At 40.7% G+C, this 16,866-nt stretch overlaps 1 protein-coding gene across 12 annotated transcripts in view; it reads right to left on the reverse strand.

Annotated features, from left to right (window-relative positions):
* The window catches only part of ADGRB2 (adhesion G protein-coupled receptor B2), a 695,259-nt gene that overhangs the window by 25,178 nt on the left and 653,215 nt on the right, over window positions 1-16,866 (reverse strand). For 9 of the 12 annotated variants that reach the window (XM_082246705.1, XM_082246713.1, XM_082246711.1 and 6 more), the window contains 3 exons: window positions 12,451-12,546; window positions 10,378-10,549; window positions 7,499-7,594 (listed from right to left, as the gene is read on the reverse strand). In XM_082246705.1, the coding sequence (XP_082102831.1) occupies window positions 7,499-7,594; window positions 10,378-10,549; window positions 12,451-12,546 (364 nt within the window). The remainder of the gene's footprint in view (window positions 1-7,498; window positions 7,595-10,377; window positions 10,550-12,450; window positions 12,547-16,866) is intronic. The other 3 variants (XM_082246710.1, XM_082246714.1, XM_082246712.1) reach the window with 1 other exon arrangement.

Below are 16,866 nucleotides of genomic sequence, written 5' to 3' on the forward strand. Positions count from 1 at the left end.
GTTCACCACAAGATGTAAACCATTGGTGAGCCTCAAAAACAGGAAGGCCAGATTAGAGTTTGCCAAACAACATCTAAAAAAGCCTTCACAGTTCTGGAACAACATCCTATGGACAGATGAGACCAAGATCAACTTGTACTAGAGTGATGGGAAGAGAAGAATATGGAGAAGGAAAGGAACTGCTCATGATCCAAAGCATACCACCTCATCAGTGAAGCATGGTGGTGGTAGTGTCATGGCGTGGGCATGTATGGCTGCCAATGGAACTGGTTCTCTTGTATTTATTGATGATGTGACTGGTGACAAAAGCAGCAGGATGAATTATGAAGTGTTTTCGGCAATATTATCTGCTCATATTCAGCGAAATGCTTCAGAACTCATTGGACCGCGCTTCGCAGTTCAGATGGACAATGACCTGAAGCATACCGCAAAAGCAACCAAAGAGTTTTTTAAGTGAAAGAAGTGGAATTTTATGCAATGGCCAAGTCAATCACCTGACCTGAATCCGATTGAGCATGCATTTCACTTGCTGAAGACAAAACTGAAGGGAAAATGCCCCAAGAACAAGCAGGAACTGAAGACAGTTGCAGTAGAGGCCTGGCAGAGCATCACCAGGGATGAAACCCAGCATCTGGTGATGTCTACGCATTCCAGACTTCAGGTTGTAATTGACTGCAAAGGATTTGCAACCAAGTATTAAAAGTGAAAGTTTGATTTATGATTGTTAATCTGTCCCATTACTTTTGGTCCCTTAAAAAAGTGGGAGGCACATATACAAACTGTTGTAATTCCTACACTGTTCACCTGTATTGGATGTAAATACCCTCAAATTAAAGCTGACAGTTAAAGCACATCTTGCTTGTTTCATTTCAAATCCATTGTGGTGGTGTATAGAGCCAAAAAGATTAGAATTGTGTCGATGTCCCAATATTTATGGACCTGACTGTAGATCCTCTGTTCAGCAGATTCATCTTAATAGCATCATGGGCCCTGAGCAAAGTAATGCACTGGGGCCCTTACCAGGTGTGGCGGCAAACAGTGGGTGTGGCTAAATTAAGCTATTTATTGGGCGTGGCTTTTTAGTCTGATTATAAAAAAAATATATATAATTTTTTTTACAATTTTTTAACCACTTTAGCCCCAGCCCTATTTCGGACACTTTTTGTTCACAAGTTAAAACCAGTATTTTTTCCTAGAAAACTACTTAGAACCCCCAAACATTATATATATTTTTTTAGCAAAGACTCTGGAGAATAAAATGTCGGTCATTGCAAAATTTTTTGTCACGCGGTATTTGCGCATAGGTCTTTAAAACGCCATTTTTTTGGAAAAAATTTGAAAAATCACATTTCACTGCATTTAAAAAATACTAAACAGTAAAGTTAGCCCATTTTTTTTGTATATTGTGAAAGATGATGTCACGCCGAGTAAATAGATACAAAACATGTTACGGTTTAAAATTGCGCCCCCCCCGTGGGATGGCGACAAACTACGGTCAATAGAGATCTCAATCTGCGACGCTTTAAATTTATTTAACGGTTACCAGTTTAGAGTTAGAGTGTAGCTCTTTTTTTTTAATTATTGCCCACGCTCTGGCGATCGCGGCGATACCTCACATGTGTGGTTTGAACAGCGATTTCATTTGCGGCTCGACTTGCGTATACGTTTTTTTTTGTGCGCGAGCTAACGGTGACGGGGACGGCTAAATTTTTTTTTTTTTTTTTTTTTCCTATTTATTTTTTCTTTTTTTTTAAACTTTATTACAGGTTTTTTTAAAAAAAAAAAAATCTGATCACTTTTATTGCTGTCACAAGCAATGTAAACATCCCTGGTGACAGCAATATGTCGTGACAGGTACACTTTATGGAGGGATCGAGGGTCTAAAAGACCCTAGACCCCTCCACTACACTTCCCTGTATGCAAAACGCCGAAAACGGCATTTTTGCATACAGCCGTTTTTCAAATCTGCCGCCTTTTGCAGCACAGTAACTCGGAAGTGACGTCATGGACGCCGCCTCCGGGTTACGTCATCGGAGACCCGATCGATGCCGTTTCCGGCATTCATCGGGACTCCATCCAGCCGGCGGACGTGCCGGCTGGGTGCTCGGGGCTCCCGGTGGGACGGTAGCCCCCCGAGCAAAGCCGCGGAAGGCGGCGGGAGGGGGGGGACGTCCCCTCCCGCCCCCCCGGGTAACGATCGAGCGGCTCCCGAGCCGCATCGATCGTTACCGACGGAAAGCCGACCGTCGGCTTCAAACAACGGTACCGGGATGATGCCTCTAGCTAGAGGCATCATCCCGGTATAACCACTCAAAGTCAGCCGACGTAGAGGTTACGTGACTGGTAGTAAAGTGGTTAAAATACATTTTAAAATTTTTTCACAATGCCTTTAACCACTTAAGCCCCGGAGGATTTGGCTGCTAAACGACCAGAGGGTATTTTGCGATTCGGCACTGCGTGACTTTAACGAACAATTGCGCGGTCGTGCGACGCTGTACCTAAACGAATTTGGCGTCCTTTTTTTCCCACAAACAGAGCTTTCTTTTGGCGGTATTTGATCACCTGTGCGATTTTTTGATCACGCGCTATAAACAAAAAAAGAGCGTAAATTTTGCAAAAATAGCAATATTTTTCCCTTTTTTTATATGAAATTCCCCCCAAAAAAAATGTAAAAATCAAAATTTTTTTATATTTTCGGCCAATTTGTTTTATGCTACCTATGTTTGGTAAAAAAAATCGCAAAAAGCGTATTTTGATTGGTTTGCGCAAAAGTTATTGCGTTTACTAACAAAGGGAAAGATTTTTGTCATTTTTGTTGTTTTTTTTTTTAACGCGTAATGGCGGCGATCTGCGATTTTTTTTGCGGTACTGCGACATTGCGGTGGACAGATCGGACCCTTGACTGACATTTTTGACACTTTTGGGGTTACCAGTGACATTTCTACAGTAATCAGTGCTATATATATGCACTGTTACTGTAAAAATACACTGGTAGTGAAGGGGTTAACTTTATTTGAGAGGGAGGGGCTGTGTGTGTCCCTAGGGGCGTGATTCTAACTGTGATTGTCTGTGGCTTCAACTGTATGCAGAGTGATCAATGGATCTACATAGTAGATCCATATGATCAGCTCTCATACAGAGGGGAGAATGACAGGCAGCTTGTTTACACAAGCTGCCTGACTTTCTCCCTCTCCCCCGCCGATCGCATAGTGGCCGGCGGCGATCGGGTCCGCCGGTCACACGCGCGGGGGGGTCCGTGACCACGCGGGAGCGGGAGCGCGCCTCCGGTGGCGCGCGCTCGCTCCCTAAACCCTCACAGGCGAGCGACGTAGACCTACGTCACTTTGCCTGTGAGGGGCTGACCGCCGCCGTAGATAGTCGTGCGGCGGTCGGCAAGTGGTTAAGGAGTCTTTGGTGAGATATCAGGGGTCATAATAGACCCCTGAATTCTCACTTTTGAGACATAAAGACATAAAAGGACTAAGAAAACACAATTCCCCAGTTATTTCTGCAGCCTCAGCTTCACTGCAGATGAATGAACAGGAGACAGAGACACAGTTTACTATGAACACAGTAAGTGATCGGCACTGATTACTCACTGTGTTCATTTAGAAAAGGAAGGGGCTGGTAAATGAGATATTTACTGGCCCCTTCCCCTGCTCTCCATCCTTAAGATCCTCCCACTATTTTGTACAGTTTTTTGAATTTAATGCAGTGTCACACTGCATGGCTTTAGCTACAATTGTGCTTTTGCTGGGATTCCCATGCATTCCTGTGCCTTTATGGAGGGGTGGGCTCCCTACTGGCAAACCTACCTTTAATCTATCCACTGTTATATGTGCTCCAACTTGGGAAACTGTGAAAAGTTAGGACTGCAGTACAGAGGAGCCTTGACATAGGCACTGTGGCTTATGCATATATTTGCAAATGTGTGCAAAGAAAACCCTCTGTTTTTTCCTTAAATTGTTTGTTTGTGGCGCAGATCCTCCTGTACGCCTGCACCTGCTGCCGATGGGAGAGAAGAAGAGGGAAGCTGGCAGCACTGGTGGGGGAGTTACACAAGGGGGCCCAGGCAGGGAGGGAATTTCAATAGTGGACATGAGTGGTTGATCAGTGCATAGGTGGGAGGAATAACTGGAACTAATCTTCTATGGCTCACCCTGCACCAGCTGAAAGCTAAAAGCTGTTGGGAGGAAGGAGGGGATGCTGGCTTTTAGCTACTGCAGTGAGAGCTATAAAAGATCAGTTCCAGTTATTTCCCTCACCTGCACACTGCTCAGCTACTCTGTCCACATATGATTCCCTTGATAGGGGGGACTACAGGGGCCCCTTATCTACCTGGTGCGATAAGATGGCCCTGCTGCTCAGAACCCATTCACGTACACATACATTTTACACTTTGTAGAATTAAAAAGGAAAAATATATAAATAAAATAACAAGAGGTAGCACAACATATGAGAAGAACAGACAATGAGACGGTAGAAGGGCGTTTAAAAAAAAAGCAGAACATGGCAGAATTAGGAAAAGTAAAAGGCGCTGTGGATGAAAGGACCTACTTATTCTTTAAACACGGATAATGAAGTTGTAATCCTATCTATGAAAAGCTTCACTAAACAACTAAATTGAATAACCTTGGGAGCAATTCTTTGATAAAATTCATTTTCAGGACGTACAGAACATTTGACACCATTTATATGTGGTTGGAGAGACGCATACTCTTTTTGAAGTACCTTCGATTTCGAGGCAGGGAGCCTTGTGCTGGCAGTTTGAAGTGTGGTCTTACAGGGCAGAAATGTGTAGGAGCATCCCCTAACTCTAGACTCAATGCTTAAGGGAGATCTCCAGGCAAAAATAAAAATACACTAATTAACAGTCCATAAAAACAACCTTTGTAATATTCACATTTAATCTAAAGCTGCCCTCACAGTACTGCTTTTTCATCACTAGATGCCCTCAGTTTCCCAGGTTGAATGATGGAAAACATTATTCAACCCACCTCCCCTGAGCCCAGACCGTCATGGATCTGCCCTGTCTTTGACTGGACAGTGAAAGGAGAAGCAGCATAGAGATGAGATCATCTCTCTGTTATTCTCCTCCTTCGTCCTATTATCATGCTCCTTGTTAACATATGAACTGACTGGCTTCTTATTTTGCTCACACTAGAGCTCTGCTGTACAGAGGGTCAAAACATATCAAATTCAGATGCTTACAATGCATTATTGTTTATTTATTATTTTATTATTTAAAGGTAATCACATGTCTAAGAGCCCATTCAGACTAGCGCGACTTGTCAGGCGACTTGTCAGCCTGACAAGTCGCGGTCGGTCGCGGTCCATTGAGTAGTACAGGAACCGTTCTAATAGGAGCAACAAAAGTCGCTCCGACTTAGAAAAAGGGTCCTGTACTACTTTGGGGCGACCTGGGAGCGACTTGCATAGACTTCCATTATGTGAAGTCCCTGCAAGTCGCGCCGAAGTCGCGGTGCACGCGACTTCACAGGTCGCCCCCCGAAGTCGGATCGCCTCAGTGTGAACCGGCTCTCATTTCATCACATCCCAAAAATAAAAGGATCATTCTTCATTTCAGGACAATTGGTAAAGCTATAAAAATAATTTTCTTTATTCCCTATGAGCACATTGAAGACCCGGTTTCCATATGGTGTACTAATGATAGCCAAGAGCCTGAAACCACTATATGCAATTTGGAATTGGTTCTTTAACATCAAGCTATATTTGCATTATAAACCAGTGTTGATGGAGCATAAAGCAAATTATTTGTCCTGCTGTCCTGAACCTAAACCCTAACACTATATTTTTTCCAAAAGCTACATAGGGGGATGGAAGTATAAACACAAAATCAATGCAATCCTGTGCTGAACACTACTAGTACTAGGACATCACCAGGACCAGGAAGCCAAAATCACATGTTTTGCTCTTTCTGGAGCAAATCTGCCAGTCTCTCTCTCTCTTGGCAGTTATTTTCCTTTTCCATTTCAGTCTTGGGATTTGTCCAGGCTCACTAGAAATAACTTTGTGCAGGCAAATGGCTTCTTATGAATTTTTTTTTGTTAAGTTGTACATCTGATTTTTTTCAGGGGGTTATTGTCTTTCTGAGGAAAGCAGTAGGATTCCGAAATTATGAATGTGAAATGTTAACGTAAACAATTACAGCTAGAGCAACTGTTGAGAAGTTTTTACTGTTTATTTGCTGTATATGAATTGTATAGTTGCCACATGCAAATAAAAGGCAAGCAGAGCAAAAAATGTATATGTGAAGGACTTCATTAAAGGATGTATTTATAAGAAATTCACAGATTCACACAAATTCATCCTGAAAAACTGCATTTATATTCATTCTATGTGAATTCTGCAAAACTGAATGGTACTAGGCCAGTGATAGCCAACCTTGGCACCCCAGATTTTTTAGAACTACATTTCCCATGATGCTCACACACTCTGCAGTTTAGTTGAGCATCATGGGAAATGTAGTTCCAAAACATCTGGAGTGCCAAGGTTTGCCATCACTCTACTAGGCTATTTTCTTCTCCAGGGCAGATGTTCTTAGTTAATAAGAATAGCATGAACCATAAAATGACTGCATTATGGCCACTAGATGGTGATGAGGATCATAGTAAATAAGTATTTATTTCTATGACCATCTAGTGGCAATAATGTGGTATTTTCCTGATCCATGCTATTGTTAATAAATGAAGGGCATCCAACCTGGAGAGAAAATTGCTTAATAATCTTCAATTTTTCCCCTGTTCACACAAAACAAATGTACAGGAAGTTTTTCAGGACAAATAGCTTTGCAATTTTTTTTATAACACATCTTTTAGTCTTCTGATGGATCATTTTATATACGGAAGAGAGCTCAGATTTCAGAAAATAGTTTTTCCTTGCTAAGCATAACCTGCCACATTTGTAGATTACAAATTATCTCCCACCCACCCTCTTCGTAAACTCCTTCCCAATCCAACTGAAACCTTGCTTTCTTTTGAATGATCATTCATCTGAGCTTTTTAGGGAGGGCATGCCTCTCTGTGCTGCTGACAGTGCCACATTTCCTGAGTTTGCCCAAGTAAACCAGCCTCAGTCAGTCTGTGTTAATCCATCCTTGTCTTTTGTCTAACAGTATTTGTAAGCTTGTGTCTATTCATCACAGTCGAGGTTCATCCTTGTCTGTTCTGTGACGGTATGTCACTGCCTGTGTTCATTACTGTTTGCTGCTTAATAAATGTGAGCTTTGATGTACTCTTATAAAAAACAGAAAGTATCCCCTCTACTAAAATATTTAGATATTAGGATTTACTTTGTAATTTCAGGACCATTCAATCCATTGCTTTGTGTAGTAATATTCCAAATGCTTGATCAATGCTGATCTACTGTATGTATAAGGGGTATCATTATCCAATATATTATGATTGAATTTCTTCTCTATTATTGGCTGTATACTAGCAAATATCTAGATAATACATTGTGCTAATGGAATACCTACCATTATCTGAAGCTGCCCGTTCTTACAGGAGTTTGGAGAATCTTCATTTTCATCACTGCGGCACCCACCCATTTGGCACTTCACCACTTCTTGAATCTGCCCAAAGAAAGACAAAGTGAATTAGTAGATACTAGATGAATGCCGACTCCTGATTTTTTAAAATTATCTAGACTCGATTGAGTACTTCTGCTAGTGTTTTAGTTTCTAGTTTGCATGACTAAACACATTCATACATCAACCAATCTGTTGGGCGATGAAGCACAAAAGAAAGAGGGATAAAAAGTCTTCTATCAAGTCAGTTCATCTAGAGTAACGATCCTTAATCACGGGCATGGTGGCCACTGCAACCTTTCCCGGCACTCACAAGGTATTTATGAAATGTTAATGGAGCCACCTTATTTTTTATGTGGTCACACTTCATTTATGGCCAAATAATTTCCTGCTTTTTTGCAGTACTTTTATCACATTAGCATAAATGATTTAACATTACAGATTTTTGGCAGTAAGATTAGAAAGACCAAAGCAGCATAAAGAAAGGTCTCTTAGATGTTCAATGTGACAACTTCACATAATGTTCTCAAGGGACTGCTCCATATAATGGCCTAAATTTGTCCTTATCCTAATGAGTGTTGTCTACTAGCGGTATGACACACAAAGATTGATTTACTAAAGGCAAATACACCGTTCCCTCTACAATTGAAATTTCACGATCCATGGATGCTTAGTGAATGTGGTGAAACCTTACTTTGCAAAGCATACCCAATCATGCGCAAGGAAAATAAAAAAATAGCCATTTTGCTTGCACGTGATGCATGATTGAAGTCAGCTGAGCTTCATCTCATCCACTAAGCTCTAGGTACAATTCCCCTGCAGAGTGCATCTGTGCGTGCAAAGTGAACAGTCTATTTGCCTTCAGTAAATCAAAGTGAACAATCTGTTTGCCTTTCGTTAGAAAAGCGAATAGAATTCTAGGATGCATCACTAGAGGGGTCAACAGCAGGAGGAAGGAGGCCCTGATTCCCCTATATAGATCTTTAGTGAGATGTAATTTAGAATACTGTGTCCAGTTCTAGAGACCTTACTTATAAAAAGATATTGATAAGATAGAACTAGTTCAGATATGGGCAACAAAAAAAGAGTGAGTGAGGGGTCTGAGGGATAAAAAAGACCTCAGGAACTTAATATGTACAGTGTGGAGGAAAGAAGGGAAAGGAGAGACGTGACTGAAACCTTTAAATACATCAAGAGGGTTAATAAAGTTTAGAAGCACGGTATTTTCAACATGAAGCCAAGATCGAGAATACAAGGACACGACCTCAAACTAACTGGAGGAAAATTAAAAGCAAATCTTAGAAAGTATTATTTAACCAAATGGTAGTTGATGCTTTGAATAGACTTTAAGAAGAGGTAGTCAGCCAGTCAACAGTAAATGGATTTAAACATGCTTGGGACAAAAATAGATCTTTACTCTACAAAAACATGTATAGATTAAAAAACAAAATGGGTTATACTCAATAGACCTCTTTTTTCTGCCATCACATTTCTATTTTTCTAACTACTGCATGTGATGGGGGGGATTTGGGTACTAGGTGTCACTAATGGCTGAATGGCTTTACACTGGTCAATAGTATAATCAGCCCAGATCAGTAAATATTTTATAACTGTTCCAGTTATAAAATAGTACAGTTTTCATGAAAACAGCTTCCTTTTTTAGCCAGTAGGATTTGTTATTCTACTAATAAAAACAATTTGCTTATACGGCACTTATTCATAAAGCAAAAATAATAACATAACATTATTAGTGACATTAGTGACAAACAGTATACTATATGACAAAACTTAAAACGAAGCCCAAGTTATGGACAATAAAGTATATACATATAATTAACAAGTGGTAAAAGAGTTTTAGAATAAACCCCCAATGACCTCTCTAGCTGCTTGTACTGTGAATTAATTTATACTCAAAGGTCATGACAAAGACTCCAAAGTCTGTATTTAGGGCTTGCTCACACTTGTGTTGCCTTCTGAAGAGTTTTGACAGGTAAGGAGGTTATCTCACCTCATCACTGCTGACTCTGACCCTGCATATAGTTGCAGGTTGTGGTGCAGCACAATTGAATAGGTTGCAGCACTGCCCACCTGAATGCGATAGGGGAATAACGTTTGCCGGGGCATGTGTCCAGTGCCCCAGCTGTCTTTGCAGCTTAATGTAGGGAGGCAGTAAAGCTGCTGCTCAATTGCCAATTTACACCACCCCCACCTTTCCCCCAAAGTCAAAAGCTTAAAACTAGGGCTTAGTTGTTTCTAACACTTGCATCTGTGATTCCAGTGCCTCTGGTGTGACGTTAGAAGATGAATCTATCCACAATGCCTATAGCTACAGAGTTGAGTGAGGGCTTTGTCTGCAGTACTTTTACAGCTTGTTTGGAATATATAAATACTTGGATGTGCATAGTCTATGCACAGGTTAACTTTTATTTGCCCACAGATACTAGAGGTTACTCAAATGTGCATCTGCCATCAGAAAACACCATTGTTACATATACTCAAAGTGTTAGGCTTGACTAACCCTCCATGCTTATGCCTAGTCAAGGAGGTCTAGAAAGTTGTAAATAAAGAGGTTGATGAAGTTATCTCCTGTCTTACCTTGGAGGAAAAAATGAGTGATTGGACAAGGTTTTCTATCTGTCATACGTTTTGTTCCCCACAAAAAAGTGTCTACTTGAGGCTTTTCTATTCATACATTCATAAAAATAGGCTTGTTGCTTAATGAGACTAAAAGCAGCAAGGTTAGACAACTGTCATCTTGTAGTCATGTAAACAGCTATCCACCTAAGTGGGAGAAATACAGACCATAAGTAGTGTAGGCAGGTTTTTACCTCTCGACGCAGGAAGCAGTGAACAGTGATGATCACGCAGCCTTGTACAGAATTGAATACTGCAAACAGAACTTGGAAGAGAATGGATCGACGGTCGGTCATAGCTAGAACTGCAGACATCCACGTAAGGGCAAGGAGAGGAAGTACCACGCAGGAGCTCCAGAGAGATGCCCTGTGATAAGGGAGTGGAGACACGGTGCATATAGGAGGGATATTGAGCAAGAGAAAGAGGGGAGAAGAGAAAAACAGAATGATAATGGGAAGTGCGAGAAAAGATGTGGACAAAAGAAAAAAATAACATAATTAAAGCAAAAAAAAGTAAGAGAAAATAAAAAAATAAGATATGGAATAAAAAAATTTCAGAAACCCAGCAAATAATGTGAAAAGGGGAAAATGAATAAAAGAACAGACAAAGTGGTAAAAAAATTAAAAGGATTTTGAAATGTTGTTGAAACAGGAAGAGTAATTAGAAAGGAGAGAAAGGTTAACAGAGATGGAGAGCCATGAAGAGCAAGCGAGTGGTAGGCAACACAATAAAATGCACAGCGACATGAACAGAAATGCCAGAGGTGTGGGTGAGGAGAGATAAAAGATCAAGAATCCCAGGTTAGGTGTGTGCAGTCGCAGTGCTGACAAATTTCTGCTTGTGGCAGTTTCCCCTGACTTCAGTAAGGTGTGCTGGGTAATGCTGGTATGGGTTACCTCTCCTAGCCTCAGGAAAGTGACAGAAGCATTAGATGCCTCTATGGGTGTCATGCACATGAAAAGACTGGAAAAGGATCTGTAACGGAGCTCTTCTAATTAGAGGGTAAATGTGGCTTCGGAGACAATAGAAGAGACCGGTGACAGGCACACTACTCAGGACTTGTACAGAGAAGACACCACACTGTGCAGGTGACAACTAACACACAGTGACCTCTTGCACAACCTCCCTTGCCTGTCAATTAAATTCAACATTCACTTTTCTAACAAATTTGGGTTGAGGCAGTAGTCATCAGGTTTGAAAATAGTATTTATTATTTTTGTGCACACATGGGCTCTTGACATATCCATTGTGTTCTAGCAGAAATAATCACGGCTTGCCTGCTGTTATGTGTTGCCTCTGGATTCAGCGATTAGGAGAGATGTAGGGTCCTTAAAGTGAATCTCCAACTTAACTAGTAGGAAGGGGTAACACCTCAGTTGGGTTTTTAATTCTCTCTGTGACTATGATGGGGAGATTCTTTGTCATCAGGGCAGAAAGTAAGGTGAAATCTAAAATAACAGTTAACACTGGAACAGAAGTAGAATACAATCTCCCAGTGACAACTGTTGAAATGTTTCCTAGGTTTTGGGAGCTTTTCTCTCACTTGTGTTTCTGAAAGAAGAAGTGAGAAGACACCTCTCCAGTGAGGACATAGACATCAGGAAAACAGACAGATGTTCTAGCCCGTCCCCACTGTACACACAATCAGAGCAAACCTTTTGGTTGGAGTTCCATTTTAATCTTCTGCTTTTCCCCCTGCTATAGACACAGTTACATTCTACATATATATAGACACACGGGGGGTTATTTATTAAAACTGGAGCGTTCAAAGTCTGGTGCAGCTCTGCATATAAACCAATCAGCCTCCATGTTTTATTGTCAAAGCTTAACTGAACAAGCAGAAGTCAGAAGCTGATTGGCTACCAGGCACAGCTGCACCAGATTCTGAGTGCACCAGTTCAAGTAAATCAACCCCACTATGTGAAAACGTTCCGCTGAGCACAATGGATACTTCAAAATCAAGCATAGATAAAAGGGGAATACTATAAGTGATACATACTATATATACATTGGACGGCTTCATTTTGTGGTTAAAATTATTACATTTTTCACAAAGATAGAATTACACTTTAGTGGAAATATGTATAAAATGCAGAAGGAAAGAATCCCTATATATTCCTTTAAAAATGTACACTGTGTAAATGGTTGATATTGGTGACATTTGCAGTCTAAATAGGGTCATCTGCATAGTAATAAGTAAATGAGTGTTTGTCCTACTGCAATGTGTGCAAATAGTGTGGGGCAAAGGCAGCACACAGGACACTAACACAGCGTTGCTGGCAGTAGCTGCGGATAGCTTTGCACTGGGCAGCACTCCACATGTGGAACAAATTAGAGGCAGGTTCCTGCAGGAAATCTCAATTCTGCAAGAGCACATCACAACAAGCACAGAGCATGCAAAGTAGTGGCAGTTCATTAGGAGAACAGAAATAAGACAAAGAGGATCAGGTATATTTTAACAGCAAGATAAAAAATACAGATAGCCAGGTCCAAAATACATTTACAGATGTTGATAGATTTATGGATAAATATATATTTAAATATTACAAATTAAAAGGGTGATACAAAATAATAAAAAAAAGAAAGGCACAGATCATATATTGTGTGTGATTTCATGCAAAAGAGCACATACAGTTTAATGCATGCATAAAAGAAGACAAATTTACACATCAATATAAAACCCATTATACAGAATAAGAGTACATGGGGAATGAAGGAGGTTGGGTTGGCAGGGGTGAGACCGGAAGGAGCAGATAAGAGGAATATAGAGACAGAAGGTAGAAGCCACAGAGGAGTGTAGGGCGAATGAGAGAGATAATAAGAGTGAAGATGGGAGAGAGAAATAAAAGGCAGTGTGTTAGATCAGCTCCGGACTAGCAGGAAGGCAGCACCTGGTTAGCATGAGATGGATACAAGGAAAGGGAACCTCCATCACCATCACCCCTTTTTCCGGTTAAGGCTGGCCATACACAGAGGACTGTTTGGAGTATATCTAACCAAAAAGAAACATCTCCCTCCCACCCAACATGTGCTATAATACTATAGTACTATACACCCACAGCAGCATGACTGACCATCTCATTTTTCTTATACATTTATTCATCAGGGACACATATAATTTACATAGGCTGATTTTGAACAGGTGAGATGGGTAGTTGAACCTCACACCTCACCTAAAGCCAACCAGCAGTAAGAGACTTTACCATGCATGTCCCACCAGTAAGCCAAGTTACAAGGTTCTACCACTGGCTAAAAAGAATGCATATATGACCTTACAGCATTAATTCATAACATTGCACATCAAGAAAAAATGTCTTACTATTAGAAGGCAAGGCAACTTGTTCTTCTATACTTCTCATAAATCAGACATATTGTCAAGCCACCCTTAGGATGGGGATCTATAGGAATTCTCTTTTATAAGCTAAGCAATGAATCTAAAACTACATAGGAGCTAGCCTTACAACCTGCATGAATCATATTTATCCCCGATTAATGCGAAAGGGCTATTGTCCTACCACCAATGTGATAGGGCTGTTGCCCTACCACGTGCTGTTTGTTACCTTCAGTGCCAGACACAGTGCTTTAGTGCCAGGTACTGCCATTCTTGTTTCTCCAGTAATTTCAGCCTGATTGGTTTATTTTTCATTTTTTTTATCTAACTTAGATGTCTTGAGTTTATCCTTTGGTGTCCTTGTGCATTTCTTGAACAACTATCAGGTCTTTCTCTACCTTAAGCCTAATAAAACATGGATAATGCAGAACTTTCCATAGGACACCATCAAGTGGCTTGCTTACTTTCCCCTTTGACTTAAGAATCCCTATTGCTATAGAGTGGAGCTAAAGTCCTGTATCACTGTACTCTTTCCCCTAGTATGTACAGATGAAGGTATATGTAGTACTTGTGTAGGATGTGCTATCATAGATGTAATGAAAAGATGATATTATGATATTTTGAAAAGCAATCAGACTTAACAAACACCTCTCATCGTGTATGGCCGCCTTTAGCTAACCTGTGGCCCTGCAGATGTTGCTGAACTTTCAGTCACATTTGATCTTGTCAATCAACAACAACTGCAGAACCCTAGTCCCCCAGGTATTGCTAAAACTGGGGAGCAGAGGTACTGTCAGGAGAGCACACAGTAACCTGGGAACTCTGAAACATGGTATAGCCACTCATGACAGAAGGAGGTATACAAAACCACCACATACAGAAACACGCTGACATTATACTAACGTACAATCACAAAGACACCTAACACATGACAACCTCAACCATAAATCAGGGACTGTCTTGATGTAAAAAAATCTGAACTCTAAAGCGTGTTTTGAGTTTATTAGTGATACATGTAATCAAAAATGATATATACATACAGTATATTATACTGTATATACTGTATTATAATGCTCCATGCATTAATAGTTAATGAATTAATCAGTATGATAATGTTTCTTGGATAATCAAATATGCATTAGGCCAATAGACTGTATAGCTTATATAACAGATAAGTGGACAAGTGCACCTGTAAATAAAAAATACCTTTGTTGACAAGAGAATCAGCTTAAGGGCTCATCTACACAGGATATTTTTACTACTGCGGTTTGGGGCATCTGACATTTTTTTGGCTACCAAAAGATGCCAAACGCTGTAACAAGCTGTTAGCCACTTTTGCCATTTTTAGATGTTTTTACATTATAGGGAGTGTTTTTACTATAAAAATGCCCAAAAACGCTAACCCCTTTAAACGCCCATAAATGCTAGTCAAAAACGCAGCTAAAGGCACATTTTTACAGCTGCTTTTTCCTGGCAGAAGCGCTGGCGTTTTTTAAATGCCCTGTGTGCATGAGGCCTTAAACTGCCAAGGGCCATTGCAGCGTATACCATGTCCATTGCTCCCGCTTTTTTTTTTACCATGCTGCTGTGTTCAGGGGCAGATCATGATGATGATGCCAACTAGCATCCTTGGATCAGCTACTGTACAAGGCAGATCATTTTATTTGCTATGACCAGACCCAGTCATTGGCCTGGCACATGCCAAAGGAGCTTATCAGCATCTGGGTGGATCCGATGTTCCAGCCACAGGTAGGCAAGGCAGAGTAAAGCTTATGTTTTTTGTAACAAGAACCATTTACCTAATTTGTTGCACAGAGAAGGAAATCCTGTTTTTATTTAATGGTGCACCTATTTCACTTTGAAGTGTATTTATCCAGTTTCACATATCTTTCTATGATCTAGTGTTATTCCACAGGTCAGTAGGTATGTGCTCTGGTTCCATCACATCTCTGCAGCTCAGACATTGACTGATCACTAAGTAGAATGATATGGCTTGGTTACCCATTGTGACTCTTTAGGTAATGAAGAAGCAAGGCTTCCCTGAGTAATCAGCCTGTCTAAAAGCAGCTGGAGATAACTAGCTAGAGAAATCCCCCCAGGCATCAGCCTGTCATGTGTAGTGCTGGTACCTGCCACCATTTATCATTAAGAACAGGGAGAGATTGCCTAAGATGCATGGCCATTTTTTCAACAGGTTGAAAGGCAAGGAAGGACTTGCTGTCACCTTCAAGCAATAACCCAATACAGCTGATCTCCGGCTCATCATAACAATTATGCAGTTATTGATTAATGATGTTGATCTGACAAATCAAAGACTGGCTGTGTCAGGTCAGCGGTAAGGTAAGTGCACACTAGTTCCTGAAATGTTAGCATTTGTTTGGGCATGCTTGCCATATATCCCCTGCAGGCCACATCAGAGGTGATTATCGTCCACTTTGAAAGCAGTTGCAGCAAACACTACTTGCCATTTTCAATGAACTTCACTAATGACACTTCACTTTTAAGCTGGCTGCATGAGATAACACACATGCAGTTTCAGAGAACCCTTTTTTTATCTCTTATCTGCATATGGAGCCTCCATGCCTCTAATGCTGGGAAACACATGTAGAGGAATGTGACCTTTTCAGTACAATGAAGGTGTCAATGGTGGGGGCCTTTACATTCACTGACTCCCAGTGATCTTAAAGGGTCGGCTCAAACAACCTATTCGGAAACGTGGCCAGTCCTTTTCAACATAATGTAGGTTACAATGGTGGGGAGTGCACAGACCCTGGGGTTAATTTACTAAGGACAAATAAGCCATTCACTGTGCAAAGGGGTTTCCCCTAGAGCTAAGTGAATGTGGTTAAATTTCACTTTACAGAGAATACCCAATTACATGCAAGAAAAACAAATGCAGTTTTTTTGCTTGAAAATGACTGGTTGATGGAAAATCAATGTATTGGGAAGAGTGAAAGATGGGATTTTTAAGGTTCCAAAACTAATTCAAATCTAATCAAAATTTAAGAAAAATAGCAAAGTTTTTATTGAAAACATCACAAATGTAAAAAAATTGCTATCCAGGAGAGACCGCCTTTTGGAACATATATCTGAGATATTGAGATACTTATCCTGAAGTCCACTTGCTGGCTTTTAGGCATTTGTTGAAGCACATATTTGGGGAATGAACTGATTTATACACGTTCTGGCAGTCATCTAACTGATCCCTTTTTGGGCTTCTGTTCCCGTTCCCATTTTTGGGTGTACATCGTGTATTCACGGGCTTTTCTTGTGCTATTTTGTCCTTTATATGGATCCTCTAATTTGCCCCCCTGCGGTTTACTGATATCTTCTCCCGGATCACCCTTTCAAT

Source organism: Pelophylax lessonae (assembly GCF_965119305.1).
Source record: "Pelophylax lessonae genome assembly, chromosome: 2".
NCBI classification, from domain to species: Eukaryota; Metazoa; Chordata; class Amphibia; order Anura; family Ranidae; genus Pelophylax; species Pelophylax lessonae.